This window comes from Rhea pennata, chromosome 5 (assembly GCF_028389875.1).
Source record: "Rhea pennata isolate bPtePen1 chromosome 5, bPtePen1.pri, whole genome shotgun sequence".
In the NCBI taxonomy this organism is placed as follows: domain Eukaryota; kingdom Metazoa; phylum Chordata; class Aves; order Rheiformes; family Rheidae; genus Rhea; species Rhea pennata.
In genome coordinates, this window is record NC_084667.1 from 26,663,042 (window position 1) to 26,689,315 (window position 26,274).

The 26,274-nt window shown below is 38.3% G+C and overlaps 1 protein-coding gene across 1 annotated transcript in view; it reads left to right on the forward strand.

The window, feature by feature from the left end:
• Positions 1 to 26,274, forward strand: part of NELL1 (neural EGFL like 1) — a 292,319-nt gene that overhangs the window by 50,750 nt on the left and 215,295 nt on the right. The window contains exons 5-11 of the mRNA XM_062576297.1: positions 3,988 to 4,084; positions 8,412 to 8,484; positions 8,749 to 8,831; positions 14,476 to 14,610; positions 15,457 to 15,559; positions 19,764 to 19,837; positions 25,590 to 25,689. Of these exons, the coding sequence (XP_062432281.1) occupies positions 3,988 to 4,084; positions 8,412 to 8,484; positions 8,749 to 8,831; positions 14,476 to 14,610; positions 15,457 to 15,559; positions 19,764 to 19,837; positions 25,590 to 25,689 (665 nt within the window). The remainder of the gene's footprint in view (positions 1 to 3,987; positions 4,085 to 8,411; positions 8,485 to 8,748; positions 8,832 to 14,475; positions 14,611 to 15,456; positions 15,560 to 19,763; positions 19,838 to 25,589; positions 25,690 to 26,274) is intronic.

The window sequence follows — 26,274 nt, forward strand, 5'->3', positions numbered from 1 at the left end:
CACATTTCTCTGTGTGGGTATCAAAGCCAAATGTATTGGAAATTGATCTCCAAGGAACTCTAGACCAACACTTCATAAACTGGAAGGGTAATAGATGTGCCACATACAAAGTATTGGTCAAGCGTGGATAAAGCCATGGAAAGTGACACACCTCAGCCCAGAAAATCAAGCAAGAAAATGAGAATGAAGTGCAAGCTTAATGCAGGTATAAAGAAGGAAGGGTCCTTTTATGTCTGTTCAGCAACACTAGTTTTTCAATCTGAAAAACACCTCTTTTATTCCACAAGAAAATCCATGTAGGAAAGGGGAGCAGAGCAAGGGATTTTCCACTTAACAAGTAAAAATTATAATAGAATTTTACTTTTAGTGTATTCACTTTTCTCATTACGTTTTGAAATGTGCTAGAAAGTTTTCATTTTTTTCCAGGTTTGTCTCAATGTGGAAAACCTCTGGAAGTCACTCAAGTGCTCAGTGCTTTTGATAGGTCTGTAAGAGGTGCGCCTTGATCTTTTTGTACGGTTAGCAGGTCTTCAATGTCTGGGAAGTCTCTCTTCTTCTCCAAAACCCGATTTGAGAATGCTGTACTATTTACTGATGTTCCTGTGACTTAAAACCTAGATTTGGCAGCCAGGAGAGATGTGTCGAGTTCCTGGCTCTGCTCCAGCTGTACATCGGTCAGTCTTGCTGGATCTGTGCTGCCAGTGTACAGAACCAGTGGAGCTTCATTCACCACTGTTTGAAAACAAATGTTTTAATCTTTGTCTAATCCACTGTTTGGTAACGCTGTCGTGTTTCTTCTCTCATACTGATTCGAAAGCTTTTTTTGTGTAATTCTGGTTTTACTTTGTGTGGGTGTTTTGCCTTTGAGTATCAGCTTCCATTTTTGCTGGAAAAGTTCCTTGGAATTTTTTTTGTTTGTTTTTCATGAACTGCAGAGCTGTTTGTTTTTTTAATTTTAATTCTTCTTCATTAACAATGTACTATATGGTGAACCATGTTCCTTGTGGTCTACTATGGTTTACTTTCTTTGTTATGGATTCACATGCACTTTTTGATCTTTACACCTCCCAGGAGCATAGGGAGAATTACAGGGGTAGTGAGAGGCTGTGTTCATGCTTACTCGGCCCTTTAGGTTTATGTTTAACAGTATTCAATAATAAAGTAAGTTCATGTTGCCCATGAACCAAATAGCATCATCCCAACCCTCTTTTTACGTAGGAAATTAAGCAAATCCTGATCTACATCTAATGCTTTCACTTTAATCATAAACCGAGGTAGATCTAGGGAGAAGAAGCCCTACCAGTCTTTTAGACACACATGGATTAAGGCACAAACCAGCCTGTATTTGATCCTAATTAAACTCAGAGCAGAAGGTGTGTTTCTGCAGCATGCTCCAGAAATACAATTAGAGCAGAACAACAGAGGAATATGGAGCATCTCAGGCATGGATCTTACGGATTGAATGTTCTGAAGAGACACTGGCAGAAAGGTCATTGTAGCCTTTCTCCGCATAGGTTGAATCTTTGTTAAACTGTAAGGAAAGGCAAGATAAATCACTGTAGCCTGCCTTTAATTAGTCTTCCTTCCTTGCTATTATTGAACTGTCATATAATACATGTCAATTTGTATACTTTGAAAAATTAGTTTTTCTTACATAATCACAGGCAGATACTGCAGAATCCCTTTATAACCTTTTACTAGGCCAATAAAAACAAACAAACAAAAAAGCAAAAAACTCCGATGCTCTTGAATAAGTAGTGTTGTTGAACCTGTTATATTGCTTTATTTTAAGCATAGGCATTTCTCTGTTAACAGAAATTTAAAAACAGAAATTCTTCATGGAATATCGACTAGTCCTTTTAAAGGATTAGACAGTTTTTAGTGAGGACATTATTAACCTAAGTCATGAATAAAGATGTGCTATATATCTGAAGAGAAATTCCTGACATGACTCTTGTCTTTCTCAAGGAGCACGTCAATTACTTTGTTCCTTGTTCAGCGTTTTAACAGCAGGCTTGTGTTTAAGTAGGTCTTTAATTTTGCATGTGGTATAGTAGAAAGCGTCTGCTTACACTTTAAAATATTGATAGAGCTAGTGCATGCAAAATTCCCATGATTCTCAAAGCATAGTTTAAAAGAATACCATCTTGCTTGGTTGTTTGAACAGTTCAAATAGCATGGTAATTTATAGATACTAGTAAGTATCTACACTTTGAACTAGCAGCGGCAAAAATTTCTGGGAGCTTTGAATACGTCATGTTGATGAAATGAGATGAATTAAGGCTGATTATAATTACAATAAGCTTGAAAAAAAAAGTCATGATTTTATTTTTTGAGCTCTTCTGACCTCTCTGCTAACATTCTTTAGTTGCAATTATAATGTAACTATTTTGTTCTTACCTTGGGGCTTTTTTTTGTTGTTGTAGTTTCTTTTTAAGGAAATAGCAAGTTTGCCTGTAGCTTTTTAGTCTGATTGCTTCCATTTTGTTTTGACAAATGGTTTCCTTCTCCTTTTCTGGATAAGCAAATGTGGGAGGGAATATATGGCTCTCTGTACTTTGACGTTAAACTTGATAGAACTTCTCTGAAGTTCTGTAATACTAGGAGGTCATTTTAGGCCTCTGAAAACGTATGAATTTCCCAGTAACTTGGCAACTTAGAACACAAAAATCGATGATTACATTAGGTGATTTTGAGCTAGAAACGATTGGAGTGTAAATAGGGAGATAACAGTGTACCGAGTTGTGGGGATTGACTTGTATTTTTCTTGGGTGTTCATTTTTCATGTTCATTTTAAAGCAATAGCTACAATGATAATACGGGAAAGAAGAAGAAAAAAGAATGTTCACGCCTTTAAGCATACGGATGCTTTACAGGGCTTGACATGTTCAAATTATTTTCTGTTGTCTGTCATACTGGTGTGATTATAGACCAATACATACCCACTGTGAGCTGGACAGTAACAGAAATAAATTGGTATGGATGGTATGATCATTGGAGTAGTCTGAGTTCCTGAATAGAGGTGTTATGCTGTCCTAAGAGCAAGCAAATAATAAATAAATAAGTAAAGCTGAAACCTTTTAGAATTCCAGATACTTATTTTTGGAAATTAAAAATGCTATGTTGCAGTAATTTATCATGAATTAAATTTAGAGATTTGGGACAGAGATTACTGCATTCTAATGTAAGTTTATGCAGTACATGAAGCTGCCTTATGTATCTGATATTACTTGTTATTGTTTTTATGTATTATTGTAATTTCTGAAGATTAACCAAGAAAAGGTCCCTGCTATTCTAAGTATCGAACAAATGCAAAGAGGTCCTGTTCTCTTCTGGACCTGTACCCGTGGCATGGGCAAGTTAGATGAGCAGAAGTGGAAGCTTACATGGAGAACACCTAAGCAAAGGGAATAGACAACAGCTGCAAACAAGGGAGAAGTGCATAAAGTGAACAGTCCAGACACAGGGAGGAATGACAAAGATGCGGAGATAAAGAGACTGTGGCAGTAGGAGGTGGAACTAAGTTTCTTAGTGAAGTCTACTCAAAACTCCAGAAAGTTGTGAAAATCCCAAGGTGTAGTTTCCCTGACTGGTTGGATCTTGTTTCCAACTACATATTTTCACTAGAACTGGTAGTGGAGGTTGAAAGAGACCCCCTAAGATGATACGTTCTGCATTTTGTTCTGTTTTCTCCAATAGAGTAGGTTCTGGCATTGAGTTTCTTCATCCCAGTGTTGTCACAGTTGCAAAAGGGGAATTTCAATTTTGTACAGTCTTCATATGTTTCTGATTTAAATAGTTTTGAAGGAATTTTACTTAAACTTTAAAAAATTAAATGGGAAAATACTATCAATGATAAATATTTAGTATTTTATGAAGAATTTTTTTTTGATACAACTTTCTTTTTCATTAGCTGATTGATTAGGAACTTTTCCGAGAGGAGACAAAACACAGAATACAAGTAATGGTAATGTATTCCCTCTACAGGATTTATGAACGTGTCATTGATCCCCCAGAAACGAATTTGACACCTGAAAGCAATTTATGGCTTGGACAGAGAAACAGGAAACATGGTTTCTTTAAGGTAAGCAGACACGAAATAGTGTACGAAGAAGTAAATGACTGAATAGGCAATGCAATAGCTCTGACTACTTACTGTACACTCTTGAAATCTGGTTTGTGTGAATTTGGTAGAAACTGAGGGCCTTAGATTTAGGGCAGGTCCAACACTTAGAGAAGAGGATTAGTTTCTGCAGGCAGAATCCTGTAATCATTGACTGCAGTATCCTGTATTTGGGGTTGCTTGCTTTAAATTTCATTTATCAAGCTCACAGCTCCTCCTGCACTCTACCTTGTATCTCTGGTGCTTGGAGTGAGACTGTGTAGAAGGAATCTGAGTTGATTTTTGGGTTTCATCTTTAAACCTTCCTAAGACACCTGCTCTGCCATGGTCTCATGGCCAGGCAGTACTGCTCTAGTCATTCTTGGTGGCCAGTTCCTCCTCAGTTTTGCACGTGACCTCTGCTGCCTCTTTCTCATTTGCTTGTCCCAGCACTGACTTCTAGAATAGAAGAGCTCCTCTTGCCTGCTATTCCTCAGGCTTCGGCAGATGTTAGCCATCAAATGCAACGTGTAAGCCCTGCTGCAAAACACAGTAGATTTGAAGTTCCCAGGGGTAATTTCCTTTTTATATATTTTCCCCAACTAAGCATGTATCATCAAAGTTTCTCAGCAGTGGCTGAATTAATGGGTCAGCAGGTTCCATTCATGGACCATGCCTTGTCCTGCGTTGTTTCTATTGCTTCCAAGCAAATAGCTGCCAGGACGCACACTGCTCCTACCTTCTGGCTGGAATGGCTTGCCTGTCGCCTTTTCTATTTCTGAGGCTGCCCATGGCACCTTCCCGGAGCAGGCCAGTATGGGCATGAAGATCAGAAAAGGCAAAGGACAGAAAAATGCCTTGAGTCTTGGAGACCCCTTTCCTGTGTGTTTTCTTCCAGTTTTTTTCATCCCCTGATGAGGCCATATGATTTTAAGGTCAAGGTTGAATTGCTGGGCTAACAAGTGAGCAAATATCCAACAACAAATAAACCATGTCCCTTAAAATTCATACTTTTCTTTAGTAAGTGAGCTACAGAAATGTTTCTGATATTTCTCCCAGGTTTGGAAAACAAATCTTGGTGTAAGAATCTATGAATAAAAGCTCATAGTTTAATGATAGGTTAATCTGTGTATCCTCAATATTGATGTTGCTTTGGTGTCAAGGTGATTTACTACCTGCTAAGTTTTCCTTTGACACAGTCAGTTCATAAGGTAATTTTACAAATTGCTGTTTTTCTGAGGACCTCTCCTCAAAATCCCTCAATTTCAACAAGCTAGGAAATTTTTTTTGTGCTAAATTACTTAGGGTAAGATTATTGAAGCACCTCCAACAATTTTAATTGTGAAACAGAGGCAAAAGCTAACTTTTGGTTTAATTTTAAATTACAGTCCGAGAATTGCTCTGAACCTGGAGTTCATTTGATCTTCCACCAGCTGAGCTGTCACTATGAAGTGGAATTGATAGCATTATTTTATTCTACAGCTGTTGTTTTTTTTTTTATGTCAGCTGCTTCCCATAATTCCACAGATGGTAAACATATGTTCATAGCTGCATAGGGAAAGAAGAAGTTATACTAGATTGACCCATCTTAAATTCTTATTTTATGCAGGCAGTCAGAGCTGCAGAACTCTGGAATATTACATGTTTGTAAATTAATATTTCCACGCATTAACACTTTGGAAACAGCAGGGTAGCTAATGATATGCTAATGAGCTGACAGTTTTTATTGATTGTAATGAAAGTCGACAAGTGCCTTACTTTGCTTTATGCATGCTTGAATTTTTTACTAACTTTCTTCAGGGAGGAAATATGTAATTGGTTGTATTTTTTTTAATCCTGCTTGAGAGTTTCAGAAATCTTACTTTTTTATGTTACTCATTGCAAAAGCTTGGGCTTTAGCCAGTTTATAAAGAGTTCACATCTCTTTCCATATATTTACATGCTCAGCAGGACCTCCCTTTCTTTTTTTCAAAGCAATTTGTTTCACTGTTTTAGCATATAGAAAAATAGACTTAGTTTCCTTAGTGTAAATAGAGATCTGCAGGGAAATACTTTTTTTTTTTTTTTTTTTTTTTTTTTTTTAAAGAAGAATTAGCATTTTTGTATATGTGTTGGAGCCATGATAATATATGCATCAGAAAGCATTGGGTCCTGTTCTGAGCATTATCTTAGCTATTCCAAATATATTCTTATTTTAACGATAGTCAAATAATTGTTGAGTGTCTCCTGCTCCATAAAAGCATATCATTAATAGCATTGAGAGTCACATTCTCATGTTGATTCAGATGATACTTCTTCAGTGTATCGGAAGAATAAGAGAAAAAGATCGTGTTCTTGAATCGCTGCGGCCAGTTGCTGCCGTTTTTCTTATTTATACATCTATTCCACATCCCTGTTTGTAATGATTACTCCACAAGTAGCCTTGCAGTGGCTATGGTACTGCTGGGGAGTAAAGTACTCTACAGCGTGCTCATGGGAGTTAAGTCCAGCCTCTTACAACTGATATTTCTTACTATCTGCTATGACCGAGCAGTCAGAGCTGGGACTTCCCTGATGAGACGGAACAATTTTAGCACATCAGAGGGTGCAAATTCAAAGCAGACTTGAGGCAGCTTTGTCTGTTTGCTTTAGAGAGAATTTTCTTTTGAAAAATTCACACTAACTCTTCAGGTTTCTTTGTGTGCCCCAAAAGCAAGAATTGTTCTAATGCTAAAGAATGTTATAATCAGATTAAGGAAAAAAAAAAAAAGTAAATACAACTGAAAGGAGGAAATCAGGGATAGCAGGTGTCTAGGGGACCCTCAAAGTGGGAAGGATCTGATTGCTGTCACTTCCAGAATTATCAGCAAAACACCTTTCCTCGCTGAGGAGAGCCCTCCTACCTAAGGCTCCCTCCAAAAAGCCACCCCAGAAATGGGCTTATTAATACATTACTGAATAGGCGGTTGATGTCAAAAGGGGGTAGTTCTTCTGTTTGCTGTAATGTGCTCTACTGACCTTACAGCCCTGGTGCTGTGCCCAGGGATTGTATGGTAGGTGCTTAGCAAATAGGCGGCACTTCCAGGGCACGGCGTCGCACGTGTGCTTGGTGCTGTGCTGTCCCTTCGGTCCCGGAGTCCTGCCCGCTTTGGGAGGTAAGTGCAGTGCCTCAGGTAACAGCAGCCCGAGCAGCTGGCGTGGGGCACGTCCGCAGCGCGCAGAGGAGCCCGGGGCCCGGCTGCTTGCCCGCGCCACAGTCTGGAGAGGAGGCACAACTGCCTGCAACAGACACTTTAAAGTTTTTGTGGAATGAAACAAACCCCTCCTTTTTCTTTTTTTCCTTTCCCTGCAGTTTTAAAATTTGCATTTAAATATAAACCTATCCAAATGATGGTTAACCAGTAGGGTGGATTTTTAAGAAAAGGTTCAAGAAAGCATCTTATCACTCCTCTCTGGATGTTTTCTTGTTAGCTGCTTATATGGTGAAACTTTGTAATCTCATTTATTCTTGGTTAAGAATAGAAGAGACTTAAACATTAAAATATATATATATTTTGTGCTTCAGCTTCTAATTTCTTACTGATCGCTACTGGCAGGAGGTATATAAAATAGCTTTCTGGATTTTCCTTTTCTAGTGACAGTGTTACTTCTCATTATTATGCTGGTTTCATTATTTTTGTAGATGAAAAGCTTAATAAATGTATACACTCCTTCAAGAGAGACAGTGTGATCTGATTATGTCTGTTAATGTTTTTAGTCAATGTTTGATCATGAAACAGTAAGCAGGAAACACTGCTTGCTGATTACCTTCTGCTGTTTTAGAAAATGAACACATAGATGTTACTTTCTGTGTTTGCAACGAGCAGCCAAAGTGTAGACAGTTACCTTCTATACTGCTCTATATACTATATACTCCTCTTCATGTAATATTTGATTTCAGCAACCTTCTTTGCTGAATCACTAGGCATGTTGCTGAGCTTTTCCTTTTTTTTTCCTTCTTGTTTAGTGTCTCATAGGCTTGAATAATTGGTATTATTGCATTGCTTTTCTCTAATGTCTTCCCATTTAGAGACATTTAAGCAGCTTATATTTAGTGATTGCAGAAGACAAAACAGTATTATTTGTGTCTATTCTATGAAAATTAACATGTGAATGCCCAGGAGGATTAGGATAAATTGTTATGTTTTGTCCATCTTAAATTATTATCCTCATGAAAAGAGAGAGTTGGTCAGTTGTTTGTACCTCTCAACAGATAGCTTGTCAAAAAACTTGCACAGATCTATGAGCATGCTTGTAATTTGTATTACCAGTTATCTCTTCTTTTACAAAGGGTGTGATTCAAGATGTGAAAATCATCTTTATACCTAACGGATATATAACGCAGTGTCCTAATCTGAATCGCAGTAAGTAGCATTTTATTTAGTCTAGCACTTTTAGATTTTTAATATGTATTATATCTTTATTTTAAAAATACTATTTTCAGGCTTGTCATTTTTGCCTGTGGTGACTCCCAGAAAGCAAATACTTTGTGTAAAGATTGCATTTTATATTCAAATAAGCAGCAAATGACATATGAACAGAATATCAGATTTGATTTATTTATGGCTTATTTTGTCTTTTCTCCTTCTTCTTTCTTTTCCTTTTCTTTTTAAATTTCCTTTATTGAGCATGCCCAACCTGCAGTGATTTCTTAAGTCTGGTGCAAGGAATCATGGATTTGCAAGAACTCTTGGCAAAAATGACTGCAAAAGTAGGTACCTAAGCTTCTTTGTCAATTCCCCATTTCCTTCATTGAGACCAGCACAGAAGTAATTCTTCCTTTTGAAATTATTTTACGTTTTCACGATAGAGAAATATTTTTTCACTTCTTTTCCCCTTCTGCCAGTAGCCCTGTCTGCTGTGGATTTAAGTAGATGGTTTCATGGATGTCACTTCAGCCTCACAGAACTTCTATTGCCTGACTCTCTCTTTGTAAGACAGTGACAAAAGGCCAAGGGTCTGGTTTTTGCAAGAAACCTTAGTGTGGTTTTTCCCTTTTCATGTCTGGGAGAGACAAAGGAGTGAAATCCCTCCGTGATTTCCTCACTAAGTAGTGCTATCAGAAGGTGCGTGTTTGCCTGTGGAGCACTGGCCCTTGGAAGCCCTGTGGGCTCTCCAGGAGGTTGGTGTAGGTTCTTTACTAGGAACTGAAGTAACCTCAAAATGAGGGGAGGGGGGTTAACACCAGCCCCAGAACAGCTGGAGAATCACACGGGCCCCCCAGCAGGGATGCCTGGAAGATGCTGGATACGCTGATCTCACCGTCATCTTTTATCAGTGGCCTTTACTGTGTAAAAGTTAACCCGGGTCCAGGATACGCTGTTTTTGGTGGTTCGCGTTGTGGGGAGGGTGTATGGGAAGCGATAGTTTTTTTTGTTTGTTTGTTTAGGGTTTGGGGAATATTCTTGTGTCTGCTCCTGCGCTACACAGTCGGTCTGAGTGTTAGCACAGGCCCTTCTGCTCAGGCTGCGGTCTGGCTTCTGGGTAGGAGAACCTGGTTTTAGCTGTGGCTGAGCCCCTGGTGTGCGTTAAAGGGAGATCCGTGAACACTTTTTGAGGCTGATGTTGGTAAACCATCTGGTTTAAAAGGCAATTAATTGTCTCATCTAAAACAGGACTCATGCGATAATTACATATATATTTAAGTGCAACTAAAACCAACTTGTAGCTATCTTTAACCCTCAGTGTAGTTACTGAACAGGAATTTCAAAAATAGCATTTTTGCACAGTAGTGCTACTAGTATAAAAGCATTATATGTATGATACTTACTACTCTCCTGCATTTAAGATTTTTTTTTCCTTTCCTAATAGGAAAGGAAAAAAAATATTTTTGAGTGTGCGCTATACTGACAATCCACTTACCCAGCTGACATGCTTTGGACAGGCTGACTCAGAATGAGAAATGCCAAGCTTTTAGTTCAGTTTGCTGCCTGTGCTGTGAAACAGAGGCAATTATTTTGAGCCCTGCTGGTGGTATGAGCATGTTCCAATTATGCAGTATACTGAGTAACTTGCTTTCTCTGCTGTTAATTATATTTTTGCTTGCTAGTATGTTAGGGGGAAAGCAAATAACACAGTACTTGCACTCCAGAGACTCTGTGTGTCCATAACGTGGTTCTGGGATAACCTTGTGCTGTGAATTCTTTTCTTCTTGTAGAAGCGCGCTGAGTCTTTCATTGCATTGGTTACAGAAACACTGTTGTCCCGGAAAAACTCACGTAGAAGGAAAGGAAACTAAATTTCCTTTGCTGGACAAATGCATATTCAAAATGGAGGGATTTAAGGCTTCAAGGCCTGTATCTGCCATTTTCGTCCTAGGGGGGCAAATAGCCCCAAGTGATCCCGCTGCAGATACAAGTATGTAATACGGGGATGAAGTCTGACACGGCAAAGAGCTGGCTTAGAAGGGCTGCACGGCTGCCTGTGGAGCTTTTGCCGGGGCAGGTGGTCAGAGAACAGCTTGCAAACATACATGAGCAATGACCTCCAGCTCCTGGCCCTGTACCAAGAGATGCAGAGTGCGAACATCGTGTTTTGGAAGAGTGTGCCCTATGGCTTGATGCCCAGCTGTTGCTTTTAGGCTGTGCTATAGCTGGGGCTTTAGCTGTTCTCTAGATCTGTATTTGATTACAGCTGTGTTACAGCACTGAATAGACCAACAAATGTTGCTTGCAGCGAATGTGTATGTGTGATTTATATAGCACAAGCTATGAAGACTTGGACCAGAGATGTTTGGGGAAGAGAACACCAGAATACTGGCTTAGAGCTTCACTAATTTTGGAAGCCTTGCAAATTATGTATCGTACAGGTAGGAGGAGAGAGTACCCCATCTTTTGAGTTTTACCTCAGTGCCCCTTGAGGCTTGAGCTGGCTCTGGACAAGACAAGGAGGCTGTATAAAGGGCCCATCAGAATATTGTCTAAAGCAAGTTACCGTTATACGCTTGGTACGGGAACACTTGCTTATGACCTGTAAAAAAACTAACCACCATTATATCCATTTTTTACCTATGTCTTGGAAAAACATAGCTTTTGCAGGTGTGTAAACACTAGCTTTTTAAGCCTATGCTATTTTTATTGCAATTTTAATGAGGTCTGAATCTTTCTAGTGAATCTGTTTTATTGATTTAATCTTGTGTCCTGAAATGGAGAAAGGTAGTAAATGAGGTTGTTAGAAATCCAGCTAAAATACTAATTTGCTGCAGGACAAAGGATCATGTTGTAGTTCAGTATTCCCAACCATCATGCTGGAATATTGTTGGTTGCTCTTTAAGTGTAATGAATGAAATAATTCATGTGACACTTGATAACATTCTACTGAAAACAGTCTGGGATTCTCCCACATCTGAGTGGCATATTCTTTCTTTTCAGTAACCTATAGACTTATGCTCAGATAGGCTTGTGCTGGAGAGAGCCACTAAAGACTTTCAGGATAGATGTTTACCAAGTCTTTCCTTGCTTGAGGTCAAAAGGGTTGAAGCTTGAGTTTGATTAAAAACAAGAAAATTGAGCACGTGTTCACTGATGGAATAGTTCTGTTGGTTGGTTTTTACCATAGATTTACATGGTCATGAATACTTCTATAAACGAAAAAATTTTCTTGGAAAGTTCTTTATTTTTAATTTTGGCAGAAATAATACATTTTTAACAGCAGTCTGTCTTTATTATTCATATGGACAGAGAAGAAGCAAGGAAAATGTGAAATAAGTTATGTGAGAAATAGCTAACCAAATATTTCTGAATGCTAAGAATTTAGGATTAGGTTAGTATATGGAAAATGTTGAATGTGGTGTGAATTTCTTCTCTCTCATTAGTTTATTTCAGTTCATAACCTGAAATCTATAAAAGGTTTGAAGCCTGAGGATTTTCTGCTGGTGTTTTGAATCTTTGACAAATCTACTTATGCATATTTGACGACACTTGGAAGCATGTTTCAGCTTATTTTAAGGAATTGCTTGTTTTGTTAAGCACTGTACAAATTTTTCAATTAAGCCCTGAAGCTAAAATACAAATGGAATGTGCCTGGTCACTCCAGTTGAGCAGATGACGGTTAAATGTTCTTTCTGAATAGGTTTTGTGGGCTGTGATGCATTGGCTTACCTTTGAGTATTGGAGGGTTCCTTGTTGTATGTCTCCTACTAGTAAAGAGGAAGAAGATGGGTTGTGTAACACCACAGATACAGGTGCCTGAACAAGGGCAGCATTGTTCATATATGCAAATATATATATTTTTTAAGATAATGGATCCGCTCTGTTTAAGATATTTCTTATAACAGGAGGTAGGTGATATTTAAATAAATAAAACTGATATGAATTTAGCAGGATAGTGCAAACAATAGAAAAAGCTAAAAAAAATACAGAATTTTTATTCTCACAGCATTTTCTTCCTTTTCTATGACAAGTATTATGACAGAAAAAGGGGCAATATTAAGTGCCATTTTCAAAACTGTATGTTTCTAATGTCCTTTATCTTTAAAATTTTAATAGCATGCTTGCATAGGAAGGTTCATTTTTATTGTTTTTTATTAAAAATACATGATCCATACAGGTAAATAATGAACAGACAAATCAATCTTTTTTAACAAAACTAAATATATTTTATACACTGTATATATAATGAAGGTTTCTGCTGAAAACGAGCAGCTCAGTAAGAGGATGAGTTTTACCTCTAAAATCTGAAAAGGAGTTGTGAAGTCACCAGATCAAGTTGGGTTTGGGGAGGAGGTGAATATCAATCCCAGTAGTATCCCAGAATAACAATTTAAGGACTTAAGAGCTTTTGTTCAGGGCTTTCACTCAAGAGGAATGCAGAGAAGAAAACAGACTTGTCTACTGTTTTCCCTTCTTCTTCTTCTCCCGCTGCCTTTGCCCACCCCCCCACCTTAATATGCTGCTCTTTTACTGGCAGGTTAGAGAGTGGAAATGTATAAAACTCAGGTATATGCTATTATGTGAAAAAGACTACAACTCTGTGCATTCATCTTTATAAAATTTGCTACTGTTAAGGTACATCAGTCTGTAATGTGGAATTTTAGTTTGGTATTTGTAACAGAATCGGGTAGGCATTCATTTTATCTTGTGCCAGATTCAAGTAGCCTCACTATCTGCAGTAGCTTCAGCGTGAGGGCTTATGCACATACAACGAATATGAATATAAAAAATCAAGACCTTGAGAAACTCTGATCTAGCTGGCAGTAGAGTAATATGAGAGTGATGGCGGTTCCTGGGTCTAAAGAATGCACATGTTTACTTCTTAAATATTGAGTAGGATTCCTACCCCATTAGGAATCTACTGTAAATATTGAGGAGGAGTCCTTGGCAGGACTACATTAAATTTTAATAAATCCAAAGAGGGCGTTTGGAGTCTTCTTCAGGGTTAGTGATAGCACTAGGTACAAGGTGCACGTCAACGAGGGTTGTTCCTCTCTAGAGGACTCTCAGTTGAAGAGGGTACTGTGTATGAAGGGGAGGGCTTAGGAGGGGGGAGTTTCAGAAGCCTTTTGGAGACGTGAGGCAGAAGAAGCAGCAGTGTGGAATGGATCCTGCCCATATGATGAATCACGTAGGTTCTCCCTCCTGTTTGCTCTCTAGAGGACCACTGCCATTCATTTCTGTCATTACAAAAATCATCGCTGCTCCCATTTGTTATTGCATAGTATCTCATCAGTAAGTGTGGCAATATCTATCCTATGGATGTAGTACTGGGAAAAGAGTCATTAGTTTCAGCTTTTTTATATGTCTTTTAGTAGCTGGAATTGAGAAGGTAATGAGAACAGCAAGGCCTGTAGAGAGCCAGCCCGGGATTAACTCATGGAGCACCTGCTCTGCGTTAATTACATCTGGAAATTTCTGTACAACATTGTTTAAAAATCCTTCTTTCATCTGTAAATTATATTTGCTATTACAAGGCTAAAGTCTTTCTGAAAAGCCAGAAAGTAGTGTACTGGCTGATGCTTGACAGGAAAAATACGGGGATGGTTAGAAGAGGTCAGTCTGCCTGCCTTCATACTTTATAACCTGTAATCAGGGTAATGGGCAATTAAGAAATTCCTTTTAAAAACAAGTATATTTTGTGTACCTTTGGTAGTACCTGTACATTTCTGAGGGGATCTTAGTGGGGTTCATTAAAGCACAACAGGCAGTTTTGTTGGTTATAAACTATTGTCATTTAGCACAGCTTCATGAAAGTCCATGGAGTACAGTTAGTTTATACCTGCTGACATCCTGGTTCAGTGTTTCAGAGTTTATAATCAAACTTGCTTCAGCTAAAAATAAGTATGCTGCTTTCTCATATTTGCTTTGTTAAAATCATATGTTTGAATTGCAGAAATCTCATCAAGTTACTTTCATTTATAGTTAAATTATGCAGAAACAAGACTGAGTCAACTGGAAGACTGTCATTGTGAGAAGACTTGTCAAGTAAATGGAGTGATCTATAGAGACAAAGACTCATGGGTGGAAGATGATCACTGCAGGAACTGCACATGCAAAGTAAGAATTTCTAAAGGATTTAAGGAATAGGGCCTAATTAAAATATGAAAATGGAGCTTGAATACATAATGCTAACTCTAAGAATAATTATGTTTTTAGTATGCACCTAGTGACAGAATGAGTAATAGGGAGGGAAATGCTTTCTTTTTTTTTAAATGCTTTTTACGTGCAAACTTCATAAATGAAATCTGCTTTCCCTTGATGATACTCTTACTTGTTCTAATTATATCTGTGAAGACATTACTGTTTTGGGGTGAAATTGTGTTGTTGACTGTTTGGTACAGAACTGTTTTCACTGCAGTAGTTCTGTAAAAAAGGAAACATTATCTTAATAGTATTCATAGATGCTTAGTTGCATCTTGCATGGTAACAACATGCAGATTCTGTTTTCAGTGTTTATCACTGTGAAAACCTGAGGAACAGAAGAGAATTAGAATGTAAATCTTGCCTTGTTGAAATTATTTGATAAATATCTGAAGAGACTCTTTGTTTGTTCAAGAAAATAGAAAATGGATTGTTAAAAAATCTTGAAGATGATTGACAGAGCCTATAAAAAGTGGTGCTTACATTCTTGTAAAAATGGGCTTGTGTTTTCCACTTAATCTACTTTGCTATGCTGGGCAAGTGTCACAAAACCAGTAACATATATCAGAATTGAGCGATTCTCCTTCAGATGCATTTAGATGCAGGCTGGTAGTCAGGATTAAACTTGTTACGGAAGGATGTAATCCACAATGCTGTTTTCATTTGCTTAATGAGTTTTCTGTGTTGTATTTGTGTTTTGCGTAAGTACTTGTTAATGACAACAGGTCATAGTTGAATTTTGTGTTAATAACCTTTGTTTAGAATGGAGTTGTGGAGTGCCGAAGGATGTCCTGTCCCCCTCTCGATTGCCCTCCTGATGCTCTCCCAGTGCACGTGCAAAGCCAGTGCTGCAAAGTATGCAAGGGTAAGTACATTACACAGACCGTTTCCATCTACCCTCTCTTTGAGTGGAGTTAAACCTGTCCTGAGGATAAGAACATTTTATAATGACTTTCATAGGTCCTGTTAGATCAGGAAACATGAGTCGTAGTGGGAAATTCGATTTAAGAAGAAAATAAATATTTTGCTGAGAAATATACAAAACGAAGAGTTGTGGACTTCTAAGATTCTCTTGGTACATAGTATCAGAACAAAATTATTCTTCCACTTTTTTGTGCAAAAAAAATAAAATCTAACCTGGCTTTGGCTGGTATCTCTTGTTAATATTGAGGAGCAGGAAGCCTTTGGCCTGAGCTTTTCATAGTGACGTGTAATAAGTTAAGGTGTTGTCTTTTTGCTTTTCTTTTGTTTCAGCTTGGAAGACTGTTCTTTAAAATTAACATGACGGAATTTCAGACCTTGAGTTAATATCACTGTGTGGAGTGATAGTTTATTGTAAGTCATTTTGTAATAAATCTGTAGAAAGAAGGAAGAAAAAGTAAATTCTATGCTTGGACTTATTGTCAGCTTTTCATTTTTTCCTTCTGGAAGTGAGAGCCTATATTCAATATTTGTTGCCTTAATGGTAGTGCATTGGATTACTTCAATTTAAGTATGGAAATTTTAGCTGAAGACTGATGCACTTACCATATGAAGCACAAAGTATCCTTTTTTAATTCTTCTTGGAGACCAGGAGGCTTCAGGTGTGACATCTTCTGTAATTCGCAAGACAGATGTCGAATTATTTTAAGTTTTAATTAGGAGAAAAATAACACCTTTTTACCACTCTAACCACCTTTCTTCAGTCACTGATTTTTAGTCATACGCACAGATTGCCCCTAGCCGTGATCTTTCCCTTGCTACCTTTTGCTCATGCCATCTCATTTGTTGCAGCTGCACGTCAGCAGGAGCATTCTGCTTACCAAAAGATGCCTGTGAACAGAGTATTTAGGTGGTAAACTGGCTCTGATGATGCATTTTTTTTTTCCACCCTGCATCTTAAAATACTTTTATTTGTAATACGTTGGGAGTCCGGAAGGTTCCCTCACGAAGCTGCGGTAGTGAGCCCCTCTTGCCACGGCATTGCCAACGCACCTGCAAGCACAAAAGTCAGCATTTGCTACAAAGGAATCGCAAGGCACCAAACTGTAAATTCAACATATATCCCCATGAGTAAACTGTGTTTCTGGTTTTAGTAATGGCAAGATGTACAATCAAACTTGCCTTTTGTCAGCGATTGGCACAAACTTGACTCGTTACGCTGACAAGAACTCAGCGTGTCAGTCAATGGGAAGAGCTGTATGGAAGCTGATTGAAATTGATTGCAAATACTGGCTCCTTGGCAGACTGACATGCTAGGGCCACAGGCAGTCACTTTGGGGTACAGAGTAGTAATTGCTGAGGCTTTCCAAAGAGCTGCGCTGCAGGTGTTAATTTCTCGGTGCTTTTTCTGTTTAGCTCTGATAGAATCATCCATTGTAATTTGCTGTCTCTAGGGATTATTGAACGGCTTAGCTGTGAGTTAAAGAACGAAGTCGTTCAAACATCTGAAACGTTAAGGGTTTTAAAAGGGTTTTAAAAATGAAGAGGTTCTGTTTTGATCCCTGCCATCTTGTGTTAGCCGTTCCAACTAATATTTGACAGAAGACTGTAATTCTGTTTAAAATTTCATCATTCTTTTGAGTTTTGTATTTGCTTGCTTTCTCATGCATCCATGCTTGTGTTAAAAGCAGTCATGTCAGGAGAATAGAGAGAGAGGAAAAAAAAAAAAAGGAAATTGCTCTAATTCATCTTTTCCCCAAAATAGTTACTTGGATTACTAATATAAACGCAACTTCCCGATCTAAAGTGTTTCTTGTAAGTGAGATCACAACAACTCAGACATGTAAACTAGGGCAGCAAGAAAACTGGGATACCAAAAGGAAGAAGCCTAATTTTTAAATGAGGTGTTGACAATGAAAAACGATTTTTTTTTTTTTTGAAAGCTTGCTCCTTTCCTTTAGAAAACAGTATTTTCAAGTGTTTAAAGACATGGTCCTTTTGCTGCTGTGTGGAGTACTCCTGGTATCAGCTGTAAGGGACCCTCCTCGCCCCCACTCACCCATCCCTGCAAGTGCTTGGTCCCCTTATCACAGTATTCAAGAGAGAAACTGAGGTAAAGTGGTTACTAGGTGGGCTGTGACTTCTTTTTTTTTCTGAGAACTAACACTTTGAACACTTTCTGTTTCAGTGTGCATGTGCCTTGACACAGGGAGCTTTTAAAGCTTTTTTCACTTGCACTGCAGGATTCATACCTTGTAGCTCTCCTTTCAGTGTAATAGGCCAGACTCTTAGTTATCGGTCAAGTGGAGCGACAGCTGAAACACTAGAGAGAGGTTCGTTTTATCAGTGTTCAGCAAGTCACTGACACTGTTAGTAATGCAGAGTCTGTGAGAATAGTGGGCTTCATATTTTGGATGAGCATGCGGTAGTATTATTGACCAAATTTCACACAAGCATGGCTGCAGGGCACCCAGGAAGAGGTGCGCAGGGTATAACGTCCTCTGTAGTTTGGTAAAGAGCCCTTCACGCGGTTCAGCAAGATCTGATGAAGAAGTAGACTTTTGCGTGTATGCCAGATGTACAGGTTCAAGAGATAATGGCTTGGCAAATCTACGCACATAGACTGGTGTCACAGCTAGGTACTTAAAGAGTGATAGCAGGCAGAGAATTATTTGCTGGTGAAATAACTGTGTCTTAACACAGATTGAAAAAGCTTGGCCTAGTGCAGACAGGCACTTCTTAGAGTTCAGAGTGGAACATTTGCCTAGCGAGCTTTTGGTTTACTCGCAGACACACACACTTGTGAGTATGGAAATTTAAAGTATAAGGGATTCCAGCGTCTCTGGTGTCCTAAGAGCATGCTATAAATTACTCTGTTTGCTACTACTCAGAAGGTGTGAAAATAAATTAGTGACAAAAGAAAAAAACAGTATGGAATTGTCTTCTGGTAGCTGTTGTAGAGGTGGTGAGAAGCTAAGGTGACATCTGTGATCACAGGATCTTCAAGTCTGCTATTCTGATGTTAAGCAAGGAGGATGCTGAAAGTTTTAACAACTCTATAGAATTTATAAAATCTATGATGTGTACTTGATTTGTGTAAAATCACAACAGTCCAACTACTAAAGAGAATTCTTCAATGAATGGATTTACTGTCCGCTTCTGGAATTGACTTCTAGATGTTTACTTCCAAGAGGTCACTGATGGTTGTAGTAGTGCTTGTCCTAGCTGTTTGCTACCATGGCTTTGCTGGATGTTACCTTCCTCACGGTGGCAGTAGTCCTAAACTAAGCTAGTTGATCTTGCCTTGAAATGGATGAGGAGTGCTCATATCTTCTAGTCTGTTGGCTCTGCTGTGGAAGTGGTTATCTTTAGCAGAGTAGTGAAAACTTTCGGGGAGAATTCTTTTTTCACTGCCTTTAACCGCAGGAGGCGTTTTGGCAACAGCTTTAGGGTTGTAGGACTTTTCCATTTGCTGTGAGATCTGCTTGCTTGATGTGTGCTTTAAGAATATTTTTCTGAAATGGATTTCTTCAGTTCATTGATTTATTAGTTATTTGCTACATCTAGACAATTTTTGCAGTGCCCTAGCAAGTTGAAGAGTCCAACTTTGTTCCCACGTAAAATCTGAGGGTTTAATTGAAATCTGTGCTTGTATTGCTCTCTTGATGAACACTACACTAATAAATGTCTTCTGTTCTCGAAGTGCAGCATAAGACTTCTGGTAACACAAATGTTGTAGCTAATCTGCAGAACCTCAGTAATGAAAATATTTTCTAATGAATACTAATGAATTGGGTCCAGTATCAATTGTTTTGTGTTTTATTCCTGTTTTTCATTTTGTGTAAATGAGCTACTTGCTCTTAAAATGAATTTATTGTTAATGAATTTATTTTTGATTATATATAATACTGATTTCCAGTGGATGCAAATGACTGTGGTGTATTTCTAACATTGTGCATATTTCCCAGAATAAACCAGATATTTCCCAGAATAAACCAGATATTTCCCAGAATAAACCAGATATATTGGTTTTAACTTTTGTGCTATAGTTTGCATTTGTTTACTACCTAAATACTGTTTTTTTTTTCTTTTTAATTTTTTATTTTTATCTCTTTCCTCCCCCTCCCCCTCCTGTTGCCAAATTACAGCCAAGTGTATCTACGGAGGCAAAGTGCTAGCAGAAGGTCAACGAGTTTTAACTAAGAGCTGCAGGGAATGTCGAGTAAGTTTTTATCACATAAACTTTTCCTGATTTTAAATGAATGTGTAGTCTTCAAAAGTGACAATGATAAGTTAGTATATTTCTTTAGGCTTCTTTCATGCAAATGTGATGTCCCTTGTCTTGAAAAGGTTACCTTGAAGTCAGGGAAAGCCACAAACATGTAAACAAGGCAGGACAGTGACTCATTCAGGGTAATAAAAACATGAGTGAAATGACTTGGAGGGATGTTTTCTCTTATCTACTGCTTTCATGAGCTCTAGAAAGAGGTGACATCTTGAGCCAGTCTCCGATTTCAGCCACAGCTGCTAAAATTTGAAGAAACTTCAGTTATTGTTTGAGTTACTCTAGCTTTACCCTAGTATTGTTTAATCACAACGGTAATGGTATTAATGGTGGTAATTGGGGTAAATGGCGAAGGACTGGGCTGGAGTCTTATTCTGTCATGTTCATAGTGCTTAGGCAACTTAGTATTTCGGGTATAGGTTAAAGGAGCATGGATATAGGTATGTGGAGGATGTAGGTAAATGGCAGCATTTGTTACAGGGAGTGCTGCTGAATACGTGAGTGCTGTGCGGGGTGGGTAAGTGTGGCAGAGCCCAGTCGTAATCAAGACAAGCTCTAGAAGAGGAAGGATAGGCCCACTGCTCTGCTGAGGCGTGCTGTAACTAGAGCACGTGCATGCTCTAAGTACGACTTACCGCGTCAGAAAGGCACAGCTATTCTGAACGCGTTTGCTCTCGCATGTAATTTTCAAGTATTTTGTGCTTTACATCTTGCTGAATTTTGTAGAGGGGGAAGGGTGGTAAAGGGCAGGCTTACGAATGTTATTGACAGATCAGTAAGCTAGAACGATTATGAAAAACACTTGGAAAAGATCACAGCGATCTGGTTATTGTTGCGTTTGTGACTGAGTGTACAGAGTAGCAATTTTATGTTTGCTAATGGAAAGGGACAATAAGCAGTTGCAGACGTTGTGAAAGCAGCTTATTGTGCAAAATAACTTCGCTGTTCAGTATATTCGGTTTTATAGGCATGCTCAACACCATATATACAAATACGTGGGCAAGGTCATTGCCTTGAAGACTAAGGTGCCTGTTGCGTTTAGAGCATCTCTTGCAATGTTTATTTGGGAGGTGCCTATGTGAAATCAGGAGAGAAAAGGATTTTCACATTAAAGCGAAAACTTTAAAAGGTGATCTGAATGTTGCTTGTGGAATTCTTCTGCACTATAATTTCTTCATCATTATGAATCTGATAATATATTCAGAGAGATTAAAACCAAATATTGCCCATCAGCTATTTCTCATGTTAGAAATGACTGAAATAATAATGAAATATTTTTATATTGTATGAAAGTGTAGTGTGATATATTTGTATTAAAGTATATATAATACTTATTTTACTCACTTTTGAAGGAAATTGATACAGCAATGCTAATTACAGTCATGTCACAAATTGTATTATTCGCATCTTAGTGGAGATGTAAATAGTGGCAATTCTTTACATCTTTGAAACAGCATGTTAATGAGATACCATGAAAGAAATGAGTCTGTACCAGCGAAAGAGTATTTCCATAGCTGTATTTCAAGAAGACATTAACCTAAGTGGCAAAGCTTGTCATTCTGACTCGGGAAAGTATTTTTAAACAAGTGTCTACCTCTGCCTCTACATGAGAACACATCCATAGACAGCAAGTGCTTAAAACTGTGTTTTAAGTTTGACCCTCTTGAAGCCTTAAGTGAAACACCTGCTTATTTGCTGCCTTTACTAGGCAAGGTATCAATGGAGGCTAGCCAAACTGTTCATTTACTATAGTAAATAGTATATAGGACACTGCTTCTCTTTTTGCGACATTTGTGGTGCCACTAAAGAAAGAACTTTATGCCAGTGAAACAACTGTGACAAATTTAATGTGTTTTGGTTTTTCCGGACTTGAAAAACAGACATCAAGTTTGAAAAGCTGTTGGTCCATGAAGGACATACTGTAGAGGGTACATGTCAACTGTCAATTTATTAGTGTTGATAAAGTTGACTTTAAAAACCTGAGGGGAAATATCTTTGGGAATAATTCTTCTGTCTGTAAAAAAGGATGTATTTGTAGGTGGATAAGGTAAAGAAGGATATATTTGTAGGTGGGGTAATGTCAAGAAGATGCAATTGAAATTTTACATTTGCATTATTATGTGACGATGCAATTATTTTATGCCTTGTGTAGGTACTGATCCAAGCTTAAGAGGGCTTTTAACTTGTATTTATTCCACCTAACAAAAATAATAATACTGATAGATTTGGATAGATCAAAGTTTTTCTTTGTCAGGCTATGTGGAGAATTTTATTTCTGAAAACTAATCCAGACTTTTATGCTACTGGTGGACAGTTGTTCGCTTGTTCCTAGCTGGAGTCCTGCCCACAAACAGTCTCTATATTAATCTACAGAGATAACATGAGCGCACCGGTGCTTCCCAGAAAATGGAGGCGTGCCCGTGGGTTAGAAAACTGCACCCTTCTGCGTTAAAATAAGTAGTTACTTAGGTAATGGTGCCCACTCTGGATGGTATGTTTGCCAGCAAAGGATACATAAGAAGCTCCTTTTCAGTAGTGCTGGGAGTGGGCAGTCAACGAGTGCCGTACCAATGCTAGAAAGACAGACAAGGCTCCATTGACTTGCAAGAAATTGGACTTAGTTTTTCATAAAATTAAGGAATAATATGGTGCTGGGAATGGTAGTTTGGGATGTTATTTGGACCTTTCTGCTGGAAGGTTAGTCAGTAATATCTAAAACAAGGAAAAACAACCCTAAAATGAAACAAAATAATTCCATTTGAAATCTTGCTGTTGTTTTCTCAAGTTAACCTTTTGAAGATGAACTGTCTTGAACTTGTGGTTCAGGTTGTCACTGATTAGGCTTAGAGTCGATTCTTTTATATATTTAACTTTGTAATTCCAAGAAATTCAATTTTATAGTTGTAAAAGTTTGATTCCAGATCCAATGCTTTGTAGATTGTATATCACAGCTGAAGCTGACCTATTTATTCCAGAAGAAAATATTTTTTTTTGACATTTATTTCTGTCCAGATTCTGTGAAGGCATATGTGAACTGAGTATAAGAAGTTGCAGTAATTTTTCTAAGGCAGCCTGAAGCAATAGTTTTGAAAAGTATGAACTATTCTTGCTTATCCCAGTGGATACAATCTAAAAATCTAAAGATGATGATTCTTATAATTGGATCTGTGCTAGTTTATATCAGATTGATATTAATCCAAAGAATGTTTCAGCAGAGAAACATTTTTCTTGTTCTAAAACATAACTTCTGAATATAGGCTTGACTTGTTTTCCCAAGTCTCAAGTTCTGCAGAAAATATGAAACTTGAGGCAGGTAAAATCTTACAAAGTTAACAGAGCTCTCACTTAATTTTGTGCTTTTTATCTCCTTATGGTTCATTAAAGAAGGCGTGAGGATTGAAATTTTTTGCTTTTTGACTCATCCTGACCGCTGATTTGCCTTTCAAACAACTTCTTGATTTCTTGCCATCTATTTGACCAGATTTATCGTCAGTCAAGACTTTTCCTCGGTACAGTGATATACTGTACCCTTTCTGCTGCAACTGTCTTGTGTGAGCTTGACTAAGCAATGAATTATAGCCAGTGCTTTTCCAGCTGGTAGTTTGATAACATGATAGTAAATGATGGCTCCGTGTGTCTGGTTCTTGCATCACTTCTGCTGCTGCAGTAGCATGGGCAAGCTTGTGGGATTCCTCCCTTTCACTTATGGAAGCGAGGTCAGAAGAAGACCTAATACCTCCATTTAACTTCACTGTTTGTGTGGGTACTTGCTTAGAAGATGCATTCTGTATGATACCCTAGGGAGCATTTTTTAAAAAAAGAAGAACAAAAAACTGATGCCTGTGAGGTTTTTCATTATTTATTTTTCATGGCAACAACTAGTAGAACTTGCCAATAAAGTACAGCTGGGAAGTGAAATGGCTTGGCCACGCTTAACCTCTAGGTTGCAATCTCAATGGCAGCCACCAGAAGTGATTGTAAAATGGTCAGTTTTGCATTCCCTATGTCTGCTAAATTTACTTTTCAATTACAAGTGCTGCTAGCTGCCCCACGCCTTGTGCGTCATTGGTGCCTTGTGCATTCAGCGGGCATTTCTGCAGGTGGAGCTGTATAGGAGAGCTGGGAGAGCTAATTCTGGAGCCTGAAGCAGCAAAGCTGAATCAGACTGGCACTCTGGTGAGGCTAATTGCCAGCAAAGAGTTATACTAATATTATCTCTACTGATTCTGGCACCTGAGGTAGACTTTCAGCACAGCGTGGCACTGTCTTGTAAGTATTAGATAGACACCCATGCAAACATACGTACACTAGATATATACATAGGCATATATATATATATATATATATTTTAGATATATGTATAAAAAGAATCTATATAGATATTTAGTTCTACTCTGCTGTTTTAGCCCCAGATGCATTTGAGTCACATTTTAGACTTTTCTGTGCAATCAGGATGGCTAGAAAATATCATTGTTTTATTTATTTTAAGAAAGTGGAAATTCTCACACCATTTTTTCATTTTGGCATCTGAGGCATCATGAAAAACATTTTGGGAAGAGTGAGGGCATAATTTGTATTAAGAAGGTGTGTTGGCAATGTAGCAGGCCACCTGCCTCCTTAGTGGAGTTTTCCAGTCCTTTGGCCTCTAAGAAAATGGGATCACTTAAGTGTGGACAGTCCTGTGGGATAGTTATTGTGACTCCTACTGAGCAAAAGACTGGTTGTTGGTATCTTCTTCCCCTGCTGGTTTGCAGTGGTAACATACCCCTAGAAGAAAGGACGCTGATGAAGTAAACGAAGGTATGTGGAAGGTGGGAGGAGGAGGGAAAATAGGAGGCTATTTTGGCACATGTGTTTAGAATTAAGCAGGACAACTGTTAATCTGGAGATATGCTGGGTCGGAATTTGAGCTGATTTCCTGGACTGGGAAGAAGATGGAGTAAAATGATGTTGCAAAATCTCCCCAAATACCCTTATGTTTATTATTTTAGAAATTTCTACACCAGCAGCTGGATTTCCCTTACACAGCCTTATTCGTTCTAAAGCTAGAATAAATCAAAATCATGCAAGTGTCTTTACCTAGACATGCATTTTACACAGCAATTTCTTGTTTGGATACCTCAGGACTGGATTTCTGCACCATTATACCATTGAAGGACCTAGTTTCTTGAAATCAGTTTATCAGTACTTCTAAAGAGCAGATGCCTGTAATTTGTACACAGCAGGACAATACATGACACTTGAAAACGTTGGTCTTCTCTCTGCTATATTTACTTGTGTTAAATAAAATATCAGTGCAGTATGTAGAATATGAAATTACTGTAAGAGGAGTAAAACTAGGACTTACTTAAAGCAGAAATACATTCTTTAACTAAAACCTGGAGTGAAATACTTTAATTCCTTCAAATACTTAAACAGGTTACAGGAAGGAAGAGAACTATAGAATTTTGAGCTAAGTGTCGGTTTTTTTTTCCTTTTTCTGTTTTTCCCCTTTCAGCTGTGGGCATAGAAATGTCCAAGTAGATTAACGTTAGATTTGCTGTTACAGTGTAAAGAATGAATGCTGCCTGTCAGTTTACTACTGTTGTTACTAAAGATTGCCAGAGTTATAGATTGAAAATTGTGTGATCTTTGCCATTGCACATATTTTCATCAATGTCATTTTTAAAAAAATGTTATTTATTTCCAGAATGGAGTTTTAGTAAAAGTAACAGAGACTTGTCCTCCATTGAACTGCTCGGAAAAAGACCACGTTCTTCCAGAGAACCAGTGCTGCAGTGTTTGCAAAGGTAAGCCAGAGACTATGCGTGCCTGGAAGGAATATATGTCGCTGATTTAACTGGGGGATACACTGGAATGAGCAATTCCTGTTTAATGAGATGATAGGTACCTCTACAAAGCTGGGTCTGTAATTAGCCTTCACATAAACTAGTTGGTGCTATTCCTTTGGGTAGAAGAATTATCAGATACAAAGCTGTAATTACTCTGGATTATAAAGAGGAGGAGGGAGGAAAGGAAGAGGTCGGGGAGAGAGGGCATACAGGACCTGGTGTCCTTGTGAATTCCCCTCATTACGAGTTATTTGAAACAGAGATGTTTTGTGTCACTTGAACTTGGAACTGCGCTGGATGTGGAGGGTGCCAGGCCCTTTGGAAAGGGCGTTTGAGCTGCCTGTTGTAAATGTGCAGTAATAATGTTAAGATGTAGGTATGTACCTCAGAAATTTTCTAGCGAGAGGACATTTCCAGGCTTAGATGGCTGTGAGGGCTGCTGGTCTACCTGCTCGCCTGTGCATAAATTTCTCCCATATGTCATTGGAGAGGCCAAAGGAGGGACTCTGAATCTCTCCCTTAGCCAATAAATATTAATAAATA